This window comes from Manduca sexta, chromosome 18, assembly GCF_014839805.1.
Source record: "Manduca sexta isolate Smith_Timp_Sample1 chromosome 18, JHU_Msex_v1.0, whole genome shotgun sequence".
In the NCBI taxonomy this organism is placed as follows: Eukaryota; Metazoa; Arthropoda; class Insecta; order Lepidoptera; family Sphingidae; genus Manduca; species Manduca sexta.
Window position 1 is genome coordinate 10,237,673 of NC_051132.1, and position 26,787 is coordinate 10,264,459.

The 26,787-nt window shown below is 34.8% G+C and overlaps 1 protein-coding gene and 1 long non-coding RNA gene across 2 annotated transcripts; both read right to left on the reverse strand.

The window, feature by feature from the left end:
* Positions 1-1,146: 1,146 nt before the first annotated feature.
* On the reverse strand, positions 1,147-17,712 carry LOC115456461 (ras-related protein Rab-31). Its single transcript, XM_030185548.1, has 6 exons — positions 17,298-17,712; positions 7,588-7,715; positions 6,629-6,771; positions 6,080-6,224; positions 5,063-5,183; positions 1,147-4,319 (listed from the first exon to the last, which is right to left on the reverse strand). Exons 1-6 carry the CDS (start codon positions 17,338-17,340, stop codon positions 4,213-4,215), a joined length of 687 nt encoding a protein of 228 aa, XP_030041408.1. The 5' UTR covers positions 17,341-17,712; the 3' UTR covers positions 1,147-4,212.
* Positions 9,455-12,654, reverse strand: LOC115456462. The gene is made up of 2 exons (XR_003939881.2): positions 10,750-12,654; positions 9,455-10,664 (listed from the first exon to the last, which is right to left on the reverse strand). It is a non-coding gene; the product is annotated as an uncharacterized LOC115456462 (long non-coding RNA).
* Positions 17,713-26,787: the final 9,075 nt, after the last annotated feature.

Here is a 26,787-nt window from a genome sequence, read left to right on the forward strand (position 1 = left end):
TGTTTTTTCCTTTTCTTTTAAAAAGGTCGTTTTTACCTAAATTAATTAAAGGATGTATTTATAAATTACGTATTTACACAGAAGGGGAGAGACATTTGAGAAGCAAACATCAAAATTTTGAAGCGGGATAGCGTAGTTGGGAGTGGAGTGGACTGCCAAGACGAATGTCCACAGTTCAAGATCCAAGGGCATGTACTTTTACCTTTTCTAAAGTTTTTGTGTGTATTTGAAAGTTATTGTAAAAGGAAAACATCGTGTCGAAACTTGCATATCTGAAAAATCTCTATACGGATTTCGAAGGTATGTGAAGTTTGCCAATCTGCACTGGACCAGCGTGGTGGACGAAGGCTTACAACCCTATCAGTAGTAGAGGAGGCCCGTGCCCAGCAGTGGCACAGTATGTAATAGAGGGCTGGCTGTATATATTACTAGCTTTTGCCCGCGGCTCCGCCCGCGTTATAAAGTTTTTCAGGCTAAAGTTTTTCGTTATAAAAGTAGTAGTTTCCTGGGAGCCTATGTTCTTCCCAGGGTCTCAAACTGTCTCCATACCAAATTTCATCTTAATACGTTGGGTAGTTTTTAAGTTTAACACGTTCAGACAGACAGATGCAGCGGGGGACTTTGTTTTATAATATATTTTTTAGAACTTTTTAATAGGAACAATCCCGTCATACATCATTGTTGCATAACTTTAACCGTTTACGCAGCGCAGGCAACGAAAGCTCTCAAAACTAATAATTTTCCCCGTTTTTGCAACATGTTTCATTACTGCTCCGCTCCTATTGGTCACAGCGTGATTATATATAGCCTATAGCACTCCACGAACAAAGGGCTATCCAACGCAAAAAGAATTTTTCGGTTTGGACCGGTAGTTCCTGAGATTAGAGCGTTCAAACAAACAAACAAACAAACTCTTCAGCTTTATATAATAGTATAGATGTAGATAAGTATAGATAAACATCGGAATTAAGAAGCGTGTAGCGAGTAATTTTTTAATAAATATCTAGTAGCTATGAGTTGTAGACCTTTTGAATTTTCTATTCCCTCGGCAGAGCGGTATGCACAATATTGAGTGCCGAGTACTGTACATACATTAAAATAATGAAAAGAACACGACTATGAGGTATTTTAAAAATAAAGACTAAATATATTAAAACCGTTTACTGTAATATCACATTACTTAACAATGATAAATTCGTTTTATACAAGTCAATATTAAAAACTTAACGGAATGTAGTGTAGCAATTCAGACGACTGTCCAACTTGATAAGTATTCGTTTACAATTAGTGCCAGTTTGGGAGCTCCAAAAGTTATTACGAATTGGTAATAAGCCGTTGTCTTATTTGAAATGTCCGTATAGCAAGATTTCACTGCGTCCTTAGATATTTATACAAAAAAAACTTATTTACGGAACATATGCTAACATGCGCATTAAAGATAAGTGCAAATCACAATATGGAAAAAAATATGAAGTATTTTACATTGCTGTTTTACTAATTCACGTCAGATTGGGTAAACATCGTATGATCGCACAATGTTTGTATGACAATCTTCCCATTGTCCGCTCTATATAATCTTAGAACTCTTTGAGCTGCAACAATGGCCGCCATCCATAATCACCCATTTAAAAAAATCTATCTACCTTTAAAAAGGCGAAATATGAAAGACCACAAATGTTAGCAGGTATTGTACAATTAAAAAGGCTCGTGATAATGTATCGAATATTGGAATCCTAAGGGCCGGCGCACATAAATCGAAGTACAGCGCAGTGATTTTTTTACTGTCAAACTAATATCGACATTGTCTTCATTGAAATAACATTCAATTGATTTTGAACACAACATTATAATGCAATTTATTGTTGTTAATGGATTTTGAATATTATTTCGATGACAATAATATCGATAATAGTTAAGGCCCTAAGGTTTACCGGCACTTTAAAGCAGGTAAAGCCGCGTGAAAATGCTGTATATGTAACATTAAATTTCTATACTTCTAATACCAAGTTTTGGTTTAGTTGGACAATCGTCTGATTCTTGATTAGGCACACGTGAATATAATATCATTGTAATAGTTTATATTATACATAAATTATCATATAATTATGTACTTATTTTTCTAAAAAAAGTAACAGGAAGCCCCTTACAAATCCGCACTTATTTTCTAAAACTCGTGAGCAAAACATATAATTTAATATTTATACAATGGTCCCGATCAGACGTTTAACAGTAAAGTGACCCGATTTCATCAGCAAATTTTAATAACATCATCATTGTCATTGATATTGAACTGGAATAATAGACTCTCAGAGCCCACAGTCGCTGAATAAAATATATCAAAATATTTAAACCTCTGAACTACAATCATTAAAAGTTTTATAAAATATTTATTGACAAATTTCAATTATACTAATGTAATGGAATATGGATATGACCTTCATATGAAATTTCCCGCTCCAATGTGCTCTGTTGTAAACTGTACACATTTAATTACCAGTATTATGTTACTTAGATAATTAACCTAGGATTAACATCAGAAATATATTCTGAAATTATATCTACAAACACGTTTATTAAAAATAATGTCAAATATTTTGAGTATAAACATGTTATTAGAAATACTTGAAGACTCATGTTACACAATAACATATTATTAAAACAATATAAGACTAACATAAATGAAGACTTAACAATACTTGAGTTAAAATAATCTATACCATATTTAGCGACGGAAAAAATTCAGTGCAAACTAGCCATTTTTATCTAACTGCACTGTACAGTGTATTTAATATAATTGTCATAATTTTAAAAATATATTTAATTAAATATATATCCATTGTCCGTTCTGAATATGATATATTAAAATATATTTTTTAAATCATACGGTAATAACGCTAGGTATATTTTATATACTGTATTTTTGAACCGTGGAAAACATAAAATTCACTAAGACTGGATGGCATACTCTTCAACTTGCATATACAAATATGCAGCAAAGGTAAATCGTAATATTCATAACTGCAAACAGTTTTGTTTCATGATTATTCATATTTAAAGACCTAATACCAAATTACGACTAGTAAGTCCTGTCAACAATGTATTGTGCAAGAACCTTCAAATGCCTTTACACTAACGGTATAATTTCAATATTTCTCAACACGCGACTTGCTGCAAAGCTTCAAAATTGTAGAAGTCAATTTACCGTTATTGTGGAGGGGAACAATAGATTGCGGAAGTTGACTTTAGCAAGCTTTCTTGTTAATCTAAACCTCGAATATTTTTTTACATGCAGCATCCGCGTTTCGCCGTCATAGATCTAAGTGTTAAAACCCACATAATATGACTTCAGCAGTAATAATTTCTGTACATTTTCAGAACTAGTGAATATTATGCATTGGCGACAAATCAGAAAAGTCATCACTGAAGGAAACTGAATGCCATCCAGCCTGTACTAAAAATATATTAAACTTAACAAATTACTATAAAGACAGTTAAGTATAGAATAGAAATATATTATGCATTCAATAAAAAATATCAGGCAAGATATTACTTAAACTTAGAAAATAGAAGAGAGAGTACATAAGGCAAGAATCATGAACTTGTGACTATAATGTTTGTGACTACAGGTTGTGTATTCTTAACACTCGTTAGTCATTTAATACTATAGCATTTTATATATGTACATTGTAAAGTCGATAAAAAATATATAATCTTATGTCAAAAACATTTCCATTAATTACACGTTTAGGATTGTGGCTCCATCGTTCACTCATTGTTGTGGATCAAAGTAGGAAGTCATGATAAAATGATTAGTGTTACTATCTCAATGCGATAGGATCGACAAACGGTTATTTTTTATTATGTTTTATGGTGTTGGACGTTAGCCTTTTGAGCAATTTCATCATATAGGGTTGCAAGCGTTCATTTTGTCAAGAAACTTGTTTCTCTTACTCATTGAGACAAACCGATTGAGAGGTTGAAAATGGTAATTAAAATTACATTGATTGTTTATTTTACTATATATAATCCCATGGATTGTTATATCTCTGGTATGAAGATATTAGCATATGGGTCCACGTTCCTATCGGCTTACCTTTCCAAACTTATCAAATACTATAAATTACTATACAAGATAGCAAACTAAATAGCAAGAGTCGGCTTTCCGTTTGAAGAGTTCGCCCCTGGCGCTTACCCCACAGGATGAGAGTATCGCTAGCAGCACATGCTCCTCTGCATCTCTCCGTGCGCTATGTTATCGATGCGCCACGCCGGCAGCTCTACTTTCCCCGTGTGCGTCGCATCTTCTTCTGACGGTTTGCCTGGCGATAGAATCAAATACATACTATGAAATATAGCATAAAAACTTCAGCGCTTTACATGTGTTTGAAGAAATTTCCAAATATTTTTACAAACTTTTTTTAATAATTTATTTTTTATTTTCATCGAGGGCAGGCGAGCTGGCATGCCACCTAATGGGTCTGTCTGGCGAGCGGAGTCTAGCCTCTGCTCTCCCGAGAACTCGTTTTAAGGATATATGCCGAGCAATCAATTTAGTAACTAGTTTAGTTTAGAAAAATATTACATGATACTTTGTAAAATTTTAGATAAGTCTTGTGAGAGCTGTCATTAAAAATTAAGCAAAAAATACCATAGTTTTTTCTTGCAACAGCAGCAATAGTAAGCACCTTACTATCGATTAGCTGTTATCGCTATAGCAACCAAAATAAATCGAATAGAAATAATTATTTTGAAATGATATTCATGTTCACAGTTTTAAAACTCTTTTAACAAATAAAAACAAACAACACGTTACTGCTGGTTAATTTCTTTGTAATATTTTTAGCCGTGTACTAATAATTATCAACCGAAACATTTTTGAATTGACAAAAAGAAAGTAAGAATTATTGATTTTAACGTGCTCCCAAGACAAACACATTACTTTGACAGCTATCACTGTGCTCATTCCAAATTTTTCAAAATATAAGTCGGATTTTGGTGTATTTTGAATAGAATATCTAAAAAGGGAATATTAAGAAAATTCCTGATCGATTAAAAATCATACCTGTAGGAATTCTGTCCGTGTCGCCGTCAGCCGAGTCGTAGGACCTCAGCGATGAGACCAGGTTACTGCTGGAGAGCTTTAGTAGAGACGTCGCAGTGTTAAGAAACACTTGGTCTATACCCTGGAATTTTTAAAACACAGTTTATAATTATTTCTTATGTTTACGGCGAATGAGAGACATTAAAATGAAACTATTTTTCGGATTTTATTGCAGTTTTTTATATATTTTCTCCTGACGTTTCGAAGATAGTAGCTTTCATAGTCACGGTGCTGAGGTGCTGGTCGTCCGAAAATTCACAGTTACAATATTAGTATTATTTAATTACCTACATTTTAAAACGATACTTAATTTTGTTGTTAAGAAAACGATTTATTATATATTTGGCAAAGTAACATTTTTCTTTAATTAAAAAATATTTATATTTTATTATTTCAAGCTGACTAAACGTGACGTTATAAAATCAGCAGTGGCATAGCTTGCCATAGAACATATATCAAAATTAGTTGAGGGCTCTTTATGGCAGTGCGATCTTTTAGGCTCACGCTTAGTTTAAAACTCGGGAGTTCCGTGATCACTGATATGGCTAATACGGTTAATAGAGTGGCAGGGCCGCAGCTAGATTTCAATTTAAGGTAGGGCAGTTGTGGTTACAACTGGGGCGGAAGTAAAAACGTTACTACATCTGATCTGGTCAATCGATTTTTGGCTCTCTTGATTTGTGAATGCGAATGAGTCAGGTTAAAACTTACGTAAATGTTAGGGTAATTAATATACAGATTGTAACAAAATTCCCTTAAATCTCGAAAGGGGGATATTCCACCCATCGATACTAACAACTCTTACTATGGGACCAACATCCAAATCGTGAAATAAAAAACCCGCTGCTCCATATATATTTTGATTGAGTAGTTATGTATAATTTAGTTGATTAAGGTAGGGCATTGCCCCATAGTGCCCTCCACTAGCTACGGCCCTGTAGTGTGGTAGCTACGCCCCTGAAGGTCAGTGAGACAAACCTGATCGTGCAGTGCCGAGGTCTCTGTGTAGGCGGCGCCGATGGTGGCCGCGTACTGAGCCGCGTCGCTGTACGGCACTGCGCGCAACGACTCCAGATCGCTCTTGTTACCCACCACTGACAACACCATCGCTTCTGGTACGTTGCTGCAACGACAAATCATACTCATTGGTTTAAAACATAAAACAACAAAAATGTCCATTGAATAACGTTCATATTCATATAAAAAATACCTGAATACTGTTTCTCTTAAAAAGAGTAAAACCAATCAATTGTTAGTTTATTTCAGAGAGGGTTGCTAACGCTAACTATGCCAATATATTATAGAGTATTTGACGTTACTTCAGCAAATGTATGTATTTATTCTAATATAATTTTACAATGTAATTTATAAATTATTAATACCTGTGTATTGTATTGCATAATAAGTGGTGTAGCGTGGGATTTTGCCGTTCGAGTGGACTCAAAATTTGCCACCCATAGATAAAGAAAAAAAAAACAGATAATTAGTGGAGACTTAGAAGACAATACAGAAGAACTGAAGGTATACCTCTGCAACTCCTTGACCCATCCCTTGATGGCGGTGAAGCTGGTCGCGCTGGTGATGTCGAACACGAGCAGCGCGGCGTTCGCGTTCCTGTAGTACATGGGCGCCATCGACCTGAAGCGCTCTTGTCCGGCCGTGTCCCACACCTGCCACAAATTAACTTCTACTCTGAACAGTGGCGAAGGATTCACATAATCTGATTTCTACCGGCTACCCTTAATGATTATTATCATCAGAGCGATTTGCAGACCGTATTTATGTATACCTATTAGTAACTATATGTTCTGTGTAAAGCAAATTTTCACCATTCGCCACTGACTCAGAAGTGTACCACTTATAACGACAATATATTATTATGTATAAAACCATTATTCAATAACGACAACAGATGAAAAATTTGTTTTTGTGAACAATTGCTTCATCTGTGCCAAAGCGATTCAGGATCCAAGTAATTCGCGTACAAGCCGACAACCGCGGGTTTGTGTTGTACGTAATGAGAGTACAAAAAAAAGTATTATGAACCTTATAAATACACGTTCTGATGACGTTGCAATGGACATTGCTTAACATTGAATTTCTTGACATTTTCGCTTATAACTTTTTTATTTATAGTTCTACGACAAAAAGTTACTGGACCAAAGTTGTAGAGAATTTAATTTGCAACAAAAAATGTTTATAATTTTTTTTGTCTGATAAATAGTTTAAGAGATACATCTTAAAAACCATTTCAACCCCTATTTTCAAGATGGCGGCCGTGGGACAAGGGTGGCGACCCCACAAACTTTGTTTTAGCTTTACACTGACCCCCCCCCCTACACTTCAAAAAAATAAAATTGCGTCCTCTAAAAAACGCAACCCCAAATGTAACTTTTGAATGGACTATAACACTTTTCTGGGTTAAGGAAGTCTTTCTGACTAGTCCTACGTTCGTAGACCTACGTCCATGCCAAAGACTAGCCTACCTGAAGTTTCACTCTGGCATTGTCCAAATTGATGTTGCACGTGAAGAAAGAGGCCCCGATCGTAGGCGAGATGTGTTTTGAGAACATTTTTCCGATGTACCGTACCACCAGGCTCGTCTTACCCACACCTGGAAATATAAATATACTACTCATTGAAAGGGTCTGGCTGCAAAGTAAAGTACACGTTGAATCTACTCCACCCTAAGAATATATTTGCAAGTCATTGCCAATACACATAGAAGGTTTTAAATAAGGAGGTTAATTGAAAACAATAATGGGGAGAGGATGCCGGTTTGAGGGACTACAGATTCCATATCACACCAACTGGACGAGGATTGCCGAGTCGAACCAACTGATGGCGTCTCTGAAGATAAGACGATAACCAACCTAATGCTGCAGATGTCATCAAAATGTAGGGTAGGCTGGAAGGATGTCGTGATTGACGGTATTAAAGGCGTGCGAGAATTCGAATAAAGCCAATACAGTGACATTGGTTTCCTCCATGCTCTCCCTAATATTACTGTCCTGTAATACTACTGTGTACTGTCTCTAATATTACTATCACTGAGTGGCGCGGTTGTAGTGCTGAGGCCAGGCCTGAAACTAGATTGCAGTGGACACAATCAGCCCCGGATCTTGAATTTTTTCGAGTGGGGGCAAAATCTGGAAAATGCCGCCCCAACCCTAGGTGGGTTATTTTACCTTTGTCATCTTCATCATCATTTGCACCCCGCGGGAAATAATTTTAGTATTGAATGTAATGTATGTCTCAGTCAAAGTTGCATTAATGATGAGTTATGTATTCGCCTGTCAAGTTTGAATTTGCCGCCCGGGGCATGGGCCCCGGCTAGCCCCACCTTAGATCCGGGACACAATAGATAATATGTACCTATTAATAAGCCTTGTGCCATAAATATAAGCAAAATTCTACCAGTTTTTGAAATAATGGGTCTATCATTATGACCTCATAAATAATATAGCCGCTAAGCCGTAACAATAATATTCTATTGTATAATCACGGAGCTTGTCATTGTTCTGAGTCACGGAGTATCATGACAAGTTAGCAAATTACGTTAAGAGTGACTAATAAACTGCAGATATCTGTTTACTATGTGTAATTTAAATGAAATAGGTATTATTAGTTTATTATAATATTTCATTGTTCACAGTTCTACTTGCAGTTAGTTTCTTTGTAAGTTCGATCAAGTATTACAATGTTCGTGACGTCACAGTGTGGATTTTGGGTCTTATGATATTGTCATTTACCTTTTCCAGCAGTGAAATGCTCAGAATTACCTATTTAGTTAACAGAGCTGTATTATCCTCATCTATGTTTTATTTTACCCAAATATTTGAATATACATAAATTATAACCAAAATCCTAGTCGCTTATGTTCCGTGGCAAATCAATTTCACTTTCCTACTCATAAACCATTGAATAGATTTGTATGAAATTTGGCATAAAGATAGCCCCAAACTTGAAAACTACAAAAAGCGCATCGGAGGAATTTTATGTTGGGAAAAGAAAAACGCGCAACCTAAGATATTTGAGTGCGTCATTGCGCGCGACGCTGCGAGGGAAAACTAGTATAGACTCAATAATTATTAATTTTGTCATTTTTAGTGTTGGTAAGTAAATATAATGACACCATTTTAAATATATGTTTATTAAAGAGAACTATAAAGTTGGCTGTCAAAATAAATAGTGTTTTTAAATAAAATCATAAAACCTTAAATTATTTATGTAAGTATACATTGTTTGCCGATGTTTGCCTTCACATAGCAAACTTTTAAAGCCTCGAGCAGACATTACCACACTGTTAGCCTTCATTGATGCATGGGAGATGGTCCAGGAAAATAAAACAAATAAAAATAAAATAATTTATTTATAAGCATAGGCAACATACAGATTCAAATATAATTAAAACCTGTAAGTATTAAGCAGCGATGGCCTAGTTGGGAGTGGAACGGACTGCCGAGATGAATGTCTGCAAGTTCCCTATAAGTTTAGAGGATACATATATTATGAAGACTGCCAATCCGCATTAGACCACCAGCGTGGTGGACTGAAACCTAACCCTTTTTAGTAGTAGAGGAGGCCCGTGCTCTACAGTGAGACAGTATATAAAACAGTATATTCCGGTTACCATGGTGTGCCATTGACCAGTCATACAAATAATTAACCTGACACAAACTACAATGAACAGTTACATTATGTAACATCTCACTTCACTAAATAACTATTTATTTCGGACAAGAATACTACTGAAAAAAATACAAAAAATATATCGACTTATTATAAAATATGGTTAACGCAAAAACAATGCAATCTTTAGAAATATTGAACTGAGAAGAGGTGGCATAAACATTTTTTGTACATTCAATGTGTTGCCAGGTTTGTTTAATTTTTATAGTTTAGGTTAATTTCGCACTATTTGACACATGGGTTGAAAAGCTAAAAAATAAATAATTTTATAAGCAGGTTTGACACACCACCGTAGTTTAGTAATGTAGCAAATGACATCCAATCTCGTGTCTAATGGCATTCCTACACTAACACCACTTTAGGTGCAACCACGCTTACTACGATGAAGCTATGACTACAAGTTGCAACTGAAAAATCACATGGCCTTTTGGTTACGGACTTACTTTTTGCCTCGTCTACCAAAGAAATATCAACACAAACAATAATATTATTTATTTAATTATAATATGGAATTACATATAATATTTACAACACTTTGTTAAGGCAACTGTATGAAACAGAAAGCGAAAATACACACACAAAAATATTTTTATTCTGGTGCATTTGGGATACACTCTGTGGAATCTTGTACACTGTAAAATCCTTCTGGACATTTTCTTACGCCAATCACGCCTGAACCATCTTTATTTCGATTTGACAGCATTGCTGGAGTCAAGATATGGTCGATGACTGCGAGGAGCGAGCCGGCAGTTTTTGAAGACTGCGGATTCAGCATGTCGGTTGGAGAGACGGGCCCGGGAGCAGACTGCGCGCCCGCTAACACCAGCACAACCATCAATAACAGCAAGACACCCTGAACGGCCATCACAGTCTGTTCATGCGCAAACAACAGATGCAAAATGAGAAACTTATAATTTCGATACCACAATAAAAATAACGAAGACTACTGTACTCACTGTCTAATCGCGGTATGGTGATTGTGTTCACTGCTGAACGGGTGCTTATAAACTGATCATGCATACGTTAAAAATTGAGGATATTTTGTTCTCAATGATGCGCCCGGGTTTTCCTGTGATTTTAAATGTCCCAGTCTGACTAATAAAAGGTTTTATGATACACCAGGGCTGCCAAGTCATAGGAGGAAGAAGTGTTAGGTTTATGTACAAGGTGTGTTACAAGGTGTAACATTCGACGGACTAAATTAAGCAAGTCGACTGACTCAATATTCATAAATTTTCCCGCGTATTTCCTAATATTACGTAGTTTTAGTTTTTTTTTTATAATGAAAGCGGACTTTACCCTAAATACATTTATGGCCGTGGTTAATTGACTTTAATGGGACAAATGGATATTTGGTTTCATCATATCAGGGAGCATTTAAGTATTACGCAATGCAATTTATGAAGATTTTATAATTAATTTTCCATTTCCCTTCAAAACTAAGCGGGATGAAAACTAATGAGGTAGATTCTGCGATAGATAATAAAGAGCTTGAGAGGTACAAGGCACAGAGGTGTATCTATCTTCAATAATATTCAGTATAATGCTTCTTTTTTTGCAAACCAGATCTTTGCTCCCACAGTGATATAATGCTTATGCATTATTCTTGTGAACTCATAAAATATAAACTATATAACTTGAAGTATTTTCGAAAGATTTCGTGAATATTTACGAGGAAGTGTAAATATATATAATTTTGTTGCTATTATTTAATCTTATCTGTGTGTTATCACAAGAAATCCAAACGATTACCTGCGTACAATTTCAAATCGTCCAATCGAGTGCAGATGACGGTAGCGGAAGGGTTTAACAAATCTCAAGTGCAAGTTTATACTTAAAAAAATACGTGACTTCTTACAAATTTAGAACTTACATATTATTTTAGAATCACCACGACACATCTAGTTATTTGGATTTATCAACCAGGAGAGTATCTTTCCCGACATATTTTATACAACATAAATTTCGCTGTCACTTTGGAAATCAATTTTAAGTTTCACAATACCTTTAGTTTTGATATTTAGTCAGTTGACCACACTAATAGTTTCATCATATTGGTTGTATAGGATTCGATCAGTGTATTGTTAACGCTTCTTAAGTCACCTCTGCCGGCGGGTAGGGTCGTTTTACTCAAGATACAACTCGGCGCAGCGCTGGGCTCATACGGAATGACGCACTCGTGGGAGGTCTGGCTACATCTAGGCTAAGTCTTACCCCCTTATTCATAGATGTTATTTATCTAAGCTCTACCTTTGCTGTGATAACAAGTCTGTTTCTCAGTGCTGACGGCATAGCAGCCTTCGCAGTGCGTAAACATATGGCATTGATATACAACTTGAATCTAGTTGGCTGTCAGATAAACAAAGTTGAACAAACAGCAAACTTTCAGATAAACAAAGCCGAGAAACTGACTTGTTATCACAGCAATGCCCCGTCCTTAGATAAATAAGGTCTATGAATAAGGCGGTTAGTTATTATTCAGGGTACGGTGTATAATATATAGTTGAAACTTTATTTCGGTAAAGGAATTTCATAAGAAAACCGTGAGCGGATTGTAAATATGAAATAAATTACATATTCATTATAATTAATATTATTCATGTATTTATTACCTTAAAGTTTCAAAAACGGTTATTTATTTTTGTCCTATGGAATTTCAGTGCGGTCTCATTCTTGGAAATTCATATTTATAGAGGGATATTTCAATTTGTTCACCATGCTTATAGATTCGTCAGTACCTACTACAGTAAATGATCGATATTGAATCAGTTCTAATACCTATTCTGAGCTGATGCACATTTGACTATAATTATTTCATGGTTAATAAACAGTATCTATATATATAAAAATCAATTGCTGTTCGTTAGTCTCGCTAAAACTCGAGAACGGCTGAACGGATTTATCTTATCTTGGTCTTGAATTATTCGTGGAGGTCTAGGGAAGCTTTAAAAGGTGAGAAAAATTCGAATAATTGCCGGGAAATCCTCAAAACAGCATTTTTCTATTTCCCATACAAACGTTTTCTAAATAAAATGGAGAGTCAATTTGTAATTTATTACCGCTGCATAAAGTTCAAATTCGCGTGCGCGTTGGAGGATCTAATATCGCGTTCTGAAACTCAACAAAAGTGAAAGTGAATCGCGAACGCGACAAAATTGCATAGTCTCAAAATACATAGTACATAAATAGTGGTCGGCTTCGAGAAACTCAATTTTAGCTAACTTCAGTTGTTAATATAATATATAACTCAAAGGTGACTGACAGTGATATATCAAGGAACAGCCCAAACCATTGGACGGATCGGGCTAAGACTTTTACATGCATAAAGCTACTATGACGTAGGCATCCCCTAAGAAAGGATTTTGATAAATTCTACCCTTAAGGGGATAAAATAGGGGATGAAAGTTTGTATAAATGTTCTTAGATTTTCGACTGATTGAACTGAAATTATAGATTGGGGATAAAATTAGTTTGAACCTATAAGTACCGGGAAAATATGTAGCAAGACTTTTATCAAACAGTGGAATTTTATCCTGGAAAACACCTTCACGCGGGCGAAGCCGCGAGCAAAAGCTAGTGTAATAATAAAGATTGGATAGACGGAGCCGTACGTACGTAAACGCACGAGTCGACATCAGCTCAAATCCATTCACGCATATTTCAAAACCCTATTGTAATTATTACAAGCTTTTTTTTTTGTTTTCGCGGAGGGGGGCCACTGAGCGGTTATGTTGGGGTCACCGTGCCTTACGACCCGGCATTGCTCCGCCCGGATTTGATGTCGACCTTCAGGCGACCGCCGGGCCGAGTCCCTAACCTATATAAAACGCACGGCATACCAACTAAAACTCCGCGGTGGCCCTCTTCGACGCATTAGGGACGACTGCGAGCTTCCTCTGACGGAAATGTCTAAGTCTACATCCACAGCCGCCCCTGCGCGGTGCCGCCTAGTGCGGCCCGTCTCCTGTGGGGGGAGGGGCTCAGGAGCTCCCGCGCACCGAAGGACGCCCTTGGCGTCTACGGCAGCATGAGGCCAACTGTACACTGCCGTCCATCCCGGGGGTCAGCCGAAAATTGTGCACAAAAATGCACTAGGGCGGACAGCCACCTGCTGCCCGCCGACCCACAATTATTACAAGCTGCATGCTCGGCATAGATAAATAATATAGGAAAAAATCTAGAAACGAAGGAGTGCAATATCAGTCAGTGAGTGAATTGGATGTCACTAAGTAAAGTCTTACAATACATAACGTTCCAGGCGCTGGGCATTAGTGTTGAGTTTCAACCTTGCCACCGATTCGGTCGAGCGGTCAAATAACTTGATGCCATTTATTCTAATAACCGTTCATACGATTATAGTAATTACTGAGGATTTTAGTGGAAAATGAAACAGTAAATGGTAAAGCGAATAAATAAATATGACATAACCACCTTCTTTTTGAATTTGTTTAGTAAAACATTTTATTTATAGAGGAAACTCATCAGTTTTGTGTTTAGATCATTAAGAAAGATTTTACATAAGCTTTAAGATATCATCCTTACAAAATAAATGGGAGTTATGTTTGGCACAGTATAGGTAAGTAAGTATAATATTGGTTGAATAACTTTTTTATATTCAACTGAATGTCAAGATGTGTGTTGTATGGTGGTAAATGCCACAACTCCCATAAGTAATAATAAACTACTCAGACCTATAAATTACAGTTCCTTTGAACAATGCCCGTTAATTCGCCTCAGGTATGCTAATATGCTTTTGAGATTAAATAATATTCATGTAAAGAAATTTAAATCAAGAATACTTTCTTTCTTTCATTCCGATATGTCCATTACATTGAGTTCAATAATATAAAAATTTAAAACACTTTTTTTTTCGTTCTGTGAATAATTTCCCATAGATTTTCTTGAGTATTTTCTTATTTGGAAAATTCATGAAATCCAAGATGATAAGTCGACAATCAAGAAAATTTCAAATAGAATTTTATCAATTTAATTTTGAAAATGTAATAAATCAAACATTATCGAATATTTATAAAATTTTAATTATTATTAGCAGTTCTTGGTCTAATTCTACCTGAGTTAAGTACCTATTCATTTGATGGAAATTACCAACATAAATCAAAGGGCATTTTTAATGAGTAGCATATATTATACTGGCTGTTGCTTGTGACTCCATCTGTGTGAAAAAGTTTTTCTGAATAAAAAGTAGCCTATAGCACTCCGGAGTAACATAGTTTCAAGTAAGTAACATAAGTTCAATAGTTCCAGAGATTAATCCTTTTAAACTTACAATAATAAAAACTCATAACTTTTCCCTCTTTATAGCATTAGTTCATTACAAATTTTTTCACATGTTCAAGTTTATAAGATTTATTTTAATTTTTATTTAACAATATTATACATTTGAAAAGTATGTCACCTTGATAATCATTATATTATTAATTTATATTAGTATATAGATATTTATATACAATATACTTAAATACAATGTCATCATAATTATAAAATATTTAATTACTATTCTTGCTTTATTTTGTACTGATGTTTTATAAAAACTTTTATTTATCCTTCCTAGCGGAATTTCGGCCATGGAGGCCTATTTCGACAGAAGTCAACCAGATACACAGGAGATATTATAGTGCACAACTGGGTGTGCGCAATACACAGGTGCACTCTTAGGCCGTCACTCTTAAAGTCCAGAGAGACAGCAATCTGTCATGACCAGGGAGAGATCAAGCACAGGAACAATGGCTTTACATGCTTTCTGAGGCACGGAGGTATCACATTGCCAACTTCCTGACTCAATTATTACAAAGTCACCATTATTATTGGTTGGAACCTGGCTTCGAACTGTCAAATGCAGCGAGTTAGTACTCATACCGCATTTGCGTTACAACTACGCCATCTAGGCTGTCACCTATATTATCAATTAACAACTTAGAGTTAAAACCATCTAGAAAGAACACATCATGTGCATTTTTTCCACAAATAAAAATTCTATTTTTTTCAATGTAAGTATTACATAGTAAGTGCAACAAATATAATATAGGTTTTTGTCTAATAAAAGAAATCTTATATACTTGTTCATTTTAAGCACACTATGACTTTATAGATGCGTACATGAAGATTTGCTCTTATATGTAAGCAGAAAGACAAGATCATAAAAGGCATGTTTTGTATTTATGACTAAGATTAACAACTTTCATGTTTTATCAGTAGTTTCAGCAACATTATTATATCTATCTATAGAAAAATGAATCTGTATTTCCCTTGGTCATCGCATCACGCATGAACGGGTGGAACGATTTCGCTAATTCTTTTTTTGTTGTATTAATTATTCAGTATTAATGTCAGGAGAAGGTTCTTATGAAAAAAAAAAACATAAAATTGAGCAGAAAATTATACAATTTAATAAAACTTTACGAAAATATTAATTTTACATAACTGTCAGTGGTTTGAAATAACTGTCAGCGATTGACAGAATGCGCGCGTGCATACATAGTCAAGACAGGGCAACGTCTGTTGGGTCAGCTAGTAGGTAATATAAATGTCTCTCTAAAACATTTTAAAAATAACTCTAATATTTATACAAGATATTTCTAGGTGGTGGTGTCAGGGCAACCCCAATTTTTTGTCTTATTTAAATTAGAATTAATTGCCACAAAAAAAACGAAAGGTAATATATAACAATATACTTTTTCTTTATTTTAAGTTTGCAATAACTCAATTTCACAATAGAATTACTCGGTGTTATTATCTTTATCCAACAGTTTACAATTTCCTTCAAAACAAAGAGTAAACAATATCTATGTACAAAGGCAATTATGCTTTGTTCATTTTTAATGATTTGTTAAACATTTCTATGGTGGGCAAAAATGTGTTTAGAATAACTGCCTGTTAGGGAAGTGTGTGTGGATTCATACAGTGCACATGCATACAGTGTATGGGGAGTGTACCTTTATCATTAATAATTTAAAAAGTCCATATAATCACACAGTTCCTACACAATAATCATGTTCAAATGTGTTTTTACAAAGAAACAAATCCTAATTTTAAATAATCATATCTATTTTTAAACTAGTTAAATTGATTTTACATTGATTATTTTAGGAACTCGTTTGCCAACGGCTTAGACGTTCAAGGCCATACATAATATCATAGAGTACTATTACTATTATACCACAGATTGTTTTTTATTGTGTAATAATTATATTATTATGTTCCAACATGTAGTGGAATTGCTTAAATTACAGTTTATAAGTGCAATTGTACTTGTCAAGGCCTTATAATTAATGTTTAATTTCCAGATTATCTTGCAAACATAATACGGTATCAAAACTTGATAAAGCAGCTATAGCAACAGGTTAAAAACACTCATTAAAACTTTGCGGAACGCGGTTATCTAAACTTCATTTCATGTTTGTAACTTATTGCCGTTACATAAACTTTGAAATAGTATGAAATCAGTACAATTTCATACAACAAAATCGTTACTGTGGTTATTTACCTTGTGAGCCCAGAACGACGATTTTTGCCTCGATCACCTTCATTTTAAACCACTTATGTCACCACAATACTATATCACTTATGTAAAAAATTAACATTACATCGTTTTTTATCGACTTGATCAAATAAAATTGTAAATAAACAAAATCTAGATCGAGCGAGCTGACACTAAGTGATGGACCAGATGATGGACGATATGAAGATGTTACCAGATGTTCACGTTGTAATATCCCAATTTAAGACTTCCAAAAAAAAAATCGAGAAAATATCATTTTACCTCAAAGAAAAAGCATTTTATTAAAATTGAGTACATTTAATATGGTTCAGGTACAATAAGTTTACAAATCGTTAAATTTTACTAATAATGTTTGCATATGCGTAATTGCAAATAGCACAAGAACAGATTTGGTAGTGCATATCAGTGTTGCCAGGGCCCTTGAGCCGTAAGTTACGTTTCGTTTCCTGAAATGTTACATTTTTGCTGCAAAAGTTACATTATTGTTTTTTTTTTAATTTACGCGTTTTTGGGCAAGCATTTTTGTAACTACGAAACCGCGGGGACTCGCGAAGTAGGAAATGTGCGCGCGCACACTCAAGCAAAATCAAGTTTTAATACTTATATGCAAGATACGTTTCATTTTGTCATGGCGAGCCATCTCTGGGTGGATATATGTGTGGAGTGAAATACTTTTTAGACCCGCCAGTTTTAGGTGTGTTTAATTTGGATGCGTTGAATAGAAATGCGTTCGTAAACTGTTTACAATAAAAATGTTGTATTACAAATCTCGTTGTTCTCAAAAGTTACGAAAATTGCCTTAAATATAAAAATTACTTACATGTTACGCGAGGGGGTCAAAAGTAACGAAAAATGTAAGAAATGTAACCTTCTGGCAACACTGGTGCATATACTTTATGTGTCTCTCTAAAAATGTATGGTCTTCTGTACTATTATATATAACGTCCTCATTGCCATAATTTCGGGTCTTTAGTCTGAGTGAACTTATAGCATATTTATCTCTTTATTATAATAAAAATATTGATTTGGTAATTTTATATGACCGAAATTCTTTCGAAATATTATGTCTAACAAAATTCCGTAATTATTAAGATTTGTAGGAAATTCTTCTAATCTGGCAATACGGTTTGATGTTTTTTTTTAAATTGCAAAGGACAGTACTAGACAGCCTAATCTCAAATAATTATGTTATGCAAATTAGTTGTTAAGATATTAGTTTTACTCATAAAGAAGAATAATATGTAGTAATTTTTGTGTAATTATAGATTCGTATACAGGCATATTTGTAACATTATTTTATTCACCGACTTTATATTCGCCCTCTTGTGAGTAAATAAAAAGTTAACAGGGCATTTATTTTACAAACATTCTAGAGGGCACTACCGGCGTAAAAATTGATCAGAATCAATGTGGTATAATATCACGATGAAAAGAAACTATCCACTTAGGTAAGATTATAATTATACAAATTTACAATTTATCCGTGTTAATTATTGCAGGGAAGAAAAATTCGAAAACAGTTGAAATTGAATATGAGAATTTGTTAAATAATTAAATTAAGTAAGTACATAAAATGAGTTGTGTAACAAATTAAGTTTTTATAGTAGTAAGTACTTGTTTAATTTACGAACGAATTACAAAATGTCATTTTTTTAGCTATCCGTTTAACGTAACATACCCTGTTCAAGTATATGATCCATAAACAAATGCAAAGAGGCCATTATTTTAACTTAATATACATGTTTTCGCCCGTTTGGGGGTTTAGTGGCGAAAAGGTAAAATATTACGTGCGATGATGTCGCACCTAATAAAAATATAAAATAGGTATGTTTAATGTGTGTAAGTGTCGGTTATCTCTTGAGATGAGAACAAAATCAACTATGTTTAAATCTGCTTCGCATTTATGAGTAAGGGTATTTAATAAGTTTATCATATGTCGGAAGGAAACTAAGTCTATGACATTGCTGTCGCAATGCCAGTGAGTAGGCTACCAGGACTTATAGAACTGATACTGGTGGTTATCTTGTCAAGATTAGAATAGTAATTTAGTACAAGTTCAGTCTCGTAAATATAAGTTAGAGCCAAAGCTTTATATTAGTCCTAAGGGTGCCAAAATAATAAACAGGTAACGCGACGTTCCAGGTTCTGATTTGGTACATTAAGTAAGTGCATAAACTAAGCCGCAATTGTTATAGCGCCTTTTCGGCATCATCTCAGAGTTAGATTACTAATGTTAAAGCACAATTAAATCGGATCCTCCCCCACTCTACGAGGGAAGTACCGGGCGATTGCTGGTCGCCTCCCGCCGGATGACTCACGGATCACCGCTTTGTGGCTGTAAATTCCCCACCATAAGGGATCGCTCAGAGCATCAGACTCCATTAGGTAAGTGGAATCGATCGGAGTACCGATTCCGGTAAGGTGGGATCGATCGGAGTACCGATCCCGGTAAGTGGAATCGATCGGAGTACCGATTCCGGTAAGGTGGGATCGATCGGAGTACCGATCCCGGTAAGTGGAATCGATCGGAGTACCGATTCCGGTAAGTTGGGATAAGGATGTAGGAAAGTAAGGAATAAGGATGTAGGTAGGTAAGGAATAAGGATGTAGGTAAGTGGAATCGCTCAGAGCATCAGATCCCAGAGGGCGTGGTTGTAAGTTTCTCTCCACACGGAATCTCTCCAGACGAGAACATACGGCAAGATATTCATTTAGGTAAGTTACAAGATATACGGACATACTATCACTCTGGAACGACACGACGTCTCAAATGTAAATGTAAGTATAAACACCCTTCAAATTAGTCATATGTAATTTCTCAGTTTGGAGACATTAACACGCTTACAGCGGGTAGATGTCTAGTTTACACGGTAAATTCTGTATACAGGTAAATTAAGCTAAGTAAATGATCATTCACTGTATGGCAAACAAGTTAGAATGTTATAAGTTTTATGTGCCGCATTCAGTGTTGCATGAATCAAAGTGAAATGAATGTAATGTGAATAAAAGGATAACTTAAACCAACTCACATGTGTGAATAGCTAGTAAAACATAAACTCACTCACTTATAAATCTAAAGTGAAACAAAAACCAACTCACATGTGTGTTTAGATCTCCAGTTAAACGCAACTTCAAAAGTTCTACTTCAATGGCGCGCAAATGCACTTTCGGTCATATTGTAAGTTCTAACTTTATAATTCGGGAATGTTGGTACTTCGGTAAATCACTCACTCACTCGTTCAAGATATATTCTGTTCACGGTACTCTCAACATTAAAGTGTGCCCAACTCACTCAAAATATATAGACGATGTAGTACTCTATTTATGGGCGATATTTATAAGTGTTGCCAAGTTATAAATAATTTCGCGATGTTTCGCGACAATACAAATAGATAAATATTACGGAATTTGTACTCGTGAGTGAGCGCGCGTTTAACAAATTGCCGCCACGGGACACCTGATGGTAACAAGTTGTTTCGGCTGCGGCCTCTTGAGCCCTACTCAAGTTCAACTTTTTGGCACTGGTCGATGATGAATATAGGGACAGCTACTAAAAAGCCCAAACTTAAGGTGCAAGTATTTGAATAAATATTGGCAGTTTTTTTTTCGAGAGTGGCAATTTGGTCATTTCCTGCCCATACTAGGGTTAAACAGGGTCTTGTGAAATCTTTTTGGTTCAAAGCCGCAACAAATGACTGAATAAATCACTAACAAATTTCTTGGCGGCTAATTTCTTTTTGTTTTTTTTTACTATTTTAGATGTATTATATGACAAAATGAGTAACATATTTTAATGGATTTTTCTCTTGTTTCCTCTAACTAATTTACTAAAAAAATAACATCAGCCACTTAAACCAAATTTTCTGCGTCTAAACCACTAATTTTAGTGGTAAATCCTCAGTAAATCTACTAAACTGGCAACACTGGTATTAAATAATAGCAATAAAATATCAATAAACTTAAGCTTCGAACGTTTAATGACAACAGATACTTTTGGCGGAGAGGGCTTTAGTTCGCGATTTATGAGTGCTATTTTTATAGTGATTGCTGTAAGATGGATAGACATTATTGCATCATAAAAATTAACCTTTAATATTTTTATTATAGTCTTAGCGATAAATATAGTTATTATTATTATATCTCCGTTATTTAAATGCGTGTTTAATGTAGATACCTAAATCGTGTTATATATAGATAATATTATCATATTATAGGTACATAATTTATCTTAATGATTTCTTATGTTTACGCGAATATTAGACATTGAAATAAAAACTAAAAACTATTTAAACGGATTTTATCGCGGTTTTTTATATTATTATTTTCTCCCGACGTTTCGAAGACTTTGCAGCCTTCATGGTCACTAGAATAATGAATTCAGTAATCATTACATAGGTCTATAATTCCGTTACTTATAATCTACAGATCCCCTGAAGAAATCGTAGAAGTAAGGGCAAAGTTACTTTTTGAGCTCGTATCGATATCAGCTGAAATATTTTTTTTATTGTCTATTAGTGTTTTGTGTATAGTCGCTGGCATTGTTAAATAAATTTAATGTTTCTTAATCGTTATACTTAACCGTGAGTCACAGTGGCAAAAATTTTAAATCCAAAGATATAAATACAATAAAATGTCAGCAACGAAGTAATAAGTAGGTATCTACCTGAGTATCTACTTAAGTGAAAGGAGTTAGGTAACAGTAGAAATTTTTGATTTTGGGTCATATTCGTAAAAAGTATATATTGGTATGTAAGACTGACACATTTATTTATCTTAAGTAGTCGAAATCTGCCAAAAGAATTAAATGTGGCGCCACGCTCAAAACGAGAGGCGGGAAAATCATTCTAATATGGTCGCAATTTGCGCGCGATTTTTCGTCCGCCATTAAAACGTTGGTGAATTTATATTATAACAATATTACAAAAACTATAAGAAGTCACTTATTTCTAATGACATAAGAATGAATTTCCAATACTTGCGTGTAACGCAGAGTTTGTGGAATCTAACTGTTTGCCACAAGTCAAGTTGCAAATTGAAAACATTATACAGATTAAATTCAGGCGATATCTATAGAGGTGTTAATAATGTAGTACCAGTACTTAGGTAATTTATATGCCCATTTGCTTAAAGTTTAATATTAAATTGAACGCGTGTACTAATATGATGATGCGATGATTGCTCGCAGCTTCGCCTACATGGGAAGCCTTTCCCGCTACCGCTCTAATTTCAAATATTTCCCACGGGAGCAAATTACCAGGATAAAAAATGCCCGTTATATTAAACCAGGACATGGTCTATCTATATGCCGAATTTCATACAAACTGTTCAACGTTTTATTATTAAAAAAAAATACGAATATAATCTTATGTTCACAATAATACTCCTAATAAAGCAAAACATTCTGATGCAATCGCAAATAAGTTCAATTCGGCTAATTTTCATTTAAAGAAACTCGGTAGCAACAACTCCATGTGATATATGCGAACCTACCCCCATTATTCACCCCAGTACAAATCTCTACATACATAAAAGTGGCTCTTTTACATATAAAATATATTGCATTAACATAGTGTAGGTACAAATCCGTTATGCCTCGCATGTCCTCGACGGTTTACGATTGTGTTACAGGTTTGTCGTTATAGGGGTAAATAAGAATAATAATCGTGATAAGAAATTGTGTACATAATTATATTAATGTTGAAATGAGTTTAGTTCTACATGAGCTGCATATATGTAGTGGCCTAACGTCAATAATAGACATTGAGCTTGATAAAAATCCGAGAAGATTTAGTTTCAAAATACTCACGGCTTCATTACTGTGTTGTAAAAAAAGGAAGTTCGAATCGATCTTTTTGTATAAAGTTCTTGACTGTTTCCTTCAAGGTTTTTTGCATCTGTTGGTAAGTGGAGTGCGGTCCATATAAAGGGTGATACCCGTTACCAAACGACACAATCATGCCGGCCTATTTCAATAATTAAAAATAAATTATCAATTACATATATAGGTATTTATTAGGTAAAAAAAATGCAATATCAATCTTTATTTTAGTATCAACCGCGGATATTCAAGTGGAAATATTATGTATATAGATTACGACTATCCCTATAAACAAGTAAAATACTAAAGTTCAATGTTATACGAGCGATTTGGCAGTTCTAAACATTTACAGCGAAAAGCGCTTCATATTGCAAATGGCAGTGCGGTTATAATACTTATTCATATATTTAATATAGGTAATTGCTCCGTAATTTTTGTGGTATTATTAAGGAAAAAATATTAGGTATTAGTAACGTGACCATTTATTTTTCGTCACAAAACGGGACATCGGTTTATTTACGTCAAGCATAAAAAAAAAACAACGGAAAAAAAAATAACACACGCTTATTAGAAAATTTGTACTTCAGCGGCCGACTAGACACTTCAACGTCAGATGAAGCCCGCAGCCGTCCCTAATGCGCTGAAGAGGGCCACCGCGGAGTTTTAGCTGGTAGGCCGTGCATAGGTTAAGTTGTATATAGGGTTAGGGACTCGACCCAGCGTTCGCCCGAAGGTCATCATCAAACCCAGGCGGCTCAACGCCGGGCTGTAAGGCACGGTTACCCCAGCATAACTGCTCAGTCGCCTCCCATGAAGGTTGCGCGGTAGTAATAAGGCAATTTCTCCGCGAGACCAAAAAAAAAAAATGGATTTCATTATTGCATAATTATAAATTAAAAATATTATGTACGATATGTAATGTAATATACAATATTCAGTTTTATTTATGTTTGCCTGAAGAAAAAAATTGATTTATTACAGCTGTTTTTTTATATCTTGTCATTAGTTATCAACTTCGTTTTCAGAACTGGAATCTGTAACTGAGTTTTTTCAGGTGTCCACATTTTATTCATTAGAGAAAAGATTCGTAGCAGCCCGGTCGGCTCTTAAATTTTCGCACGGTTTCAAAAAACGGGACAATTTTGTGTCCCTGAGTTTTTTCTGGGGACACCGGGACAGATTACCGAAAACCGGGACGGTCCCGTTCAAAACGGGACGTCTGGTCACGTTAGGTATTAGTTAAGTAATTCAATGTGAAGAGATTTTTATAAGGCTGCAAGGTTCTTTGTTCCCTTGCTTCCGTGGACAATATTGCCCATGGAGTTAATATGTACTACGTACACTAACTCCATGATATTGCCACAGGAAAGCTTGCAGACACGTCCAGAAAGGAAGAGTCAATAGGACCTACGATATTACGTTTCCCGAATATCAATACTTCAAATTAATTCTACTTTATTTATAGTTATGTTTATATATCGTAGGATATAAATTTAGAGGCAAATTTGCAATAGAAAATGTAGATTTTTCAGATTGTTTTTCATATCTCATAATATCATTATAATCACCAAAAACTAGTTTTTAATTATTATCTTCTCTGCAGTCACTATGCACAAGGCGCACTTATTTGCAATATTTACATTATAATATGTCCAGCGACAACACATCGAATTACAGCGGCTGTATCGCAAGCCAAAAAGCAATATGTTTAACTAAGTGATAAATGCGTCTAATTTAGCTAAAAGCTCGAGAACAGCGCAAACTGCTCGTTACAATGAAAGTGGCAATAAATCGACAACAACGCCATCTGCACGACGCACGTTCATGTTGTATTCATGAAATCGGACACAAGATGGCGATAGTGGTGATTTAATTCTGAAACGCTAGCGTTTGGAGTGGTCGTTGAATTGGTGATTCGGGTACTGGAAATATTCAGAACAAATTGTTAGTTGCGGCGATAATACTTGGTAAGAGCAAAATAAAAACTGTAAGTAATTAGTTATCTTTTGATAATAAATCATAATTTCAGTTCATTTAGATTGTATGTACTTATTCAAATTAATCAGACTCTTTGTACTCTGTATTTTGATTCAAAATTTAAAAAAATGCAACGAATAAATCAATTCAATGAATAATCAGAGTTCAGATTATAAATTGTGTAGAAATAATATACCACCTAATTCGTTAAATAAAAAAAAACTAAAACGTTTTATTATTGAGCGGTAAGCGGAAAATGCCTCAATCAGTTTAGCTCTTTCAACAATAAACAAATGAAGCGGGTCATATTATTAGACATGTCTTAGAGGCGCCATTATGAGGATAACTTTATTCTATTTGTCACTGTTTAATGCTTACAGAAATTGGGTTCTCCAAACATTGGGGTTTGGAATGCGGCCAATTTTTAAATGTTTCATCTAACTGGCAGTAAAGCATCCCGAAAACAGCGCATTATTCTGCCGTACGGCCTGCTATTATTGGAATAGTTTTATTACATAATGTATTTACTCAAATTGCTTTTGGCAGTAAAGGGATTAAGAGGAGTTATGGGATAATTTAACTATTTTCATATTAAGATATGGTGTGGTGATTTGTGAAAAGTGAATTTAACTATTTTCATATTAAGATGATCTCGCCTCGCCTTCACCGACGCTACGGGTTCCTTTATGACGCGTCGGATTTTGTAGCAAACACTTATCGTGGCGCCTACGCGCTACGGTTTTGGTCCATTTTTCGTAGCTCTCAAGCTATTGCAAGAAGTTCCGCGACCGCGTGGAATTTCTTTCATAGAATGCATGGTCTACTATAGATTATTCCAAGATACAAAATAGTCTATAATATGTTAATTTTGATATGTTGGAGGTATTGGTGCGATAATTTCCAACCAAATCTATTCATCTATTTATGCGTTTGTACATTAGAAATAATTAAACGTACAAAAATCTACATAATCTTAAACATACTTTTTATTATGTAGGAATATTTTGTTGTAGACATCCATAAGCAAAAAGCTTCGTAATAAACTTCATTTTTCATAACAACTACTTGCCATTCTATGCGACGATGACTAAAAAGGATTTTCCAAGAAAACCATAAAACTCAATGTTATTTTTACGATTTCATCTATTAAACAACCATTGAGCAACTTTAATTGTGTTCAAATATTTGAAGTTAGTAAATGATTTTTATTTTCTTTAATGTCACCTCAGTTAAGTGAAATATTCTAATTGTATTCTCTGACAAATCTTATTGATACATCATAGTTTTAAGCATTATTCTAATCTTAAATAAAAGTAAAATAAGTGTTTTATCATGTTTTGTTTCACGTGCTTGGGACGAAATCAGTTAGGTACGGAAACATTTGCAATATAAACGATTTCATAGTTTTTCTGTTTCATGGCTTTATTCATATTATGACATTTTTCGCTTAGTTTTATTATACTAGTAATTATCAATGCCGTAAAACAGTAGGATCGTATCAGAAAGAATCACAAAATATCGTGTAACTAATAAAAAAGCGGCGATAGCCTAGTTGGGTGTGGAACGAACTGCCAAGACGAATGTCCGCAGGTTCAAAACCCAAGGGCACACACCTCTGACTTTTCTAAAATCATGTGTGTATTCTTTGTGAATTTATCGTTCGCTTTAACGGTGAAGGAA

Excerpts from the sequence above, each read along its gene's own strand:
- LOC115456461 (XM_030185548.1), bottom strand. The coding sequence starts at position 17,340 with ATGAAGGTGATCGAGGCAAAAATCGTCGTTCTGGGCTCACAAG. Across the intron at positions 7,716-17,297 it reads CGTCGTTCTGGGCTCACAAG|GTGTGGGTAAGACGAGCCTG; the intron begins GTAAATAACCAC and ends TTATATTTCCAG. Across the intron at positions 6,772-7,587 it reads ATGCCAGAGTGAAACTTCAG|GTGTGGGACACGGCCGGACA; the intron begins GTAGGCTAGTCT and ends AATTTGTGGCAG.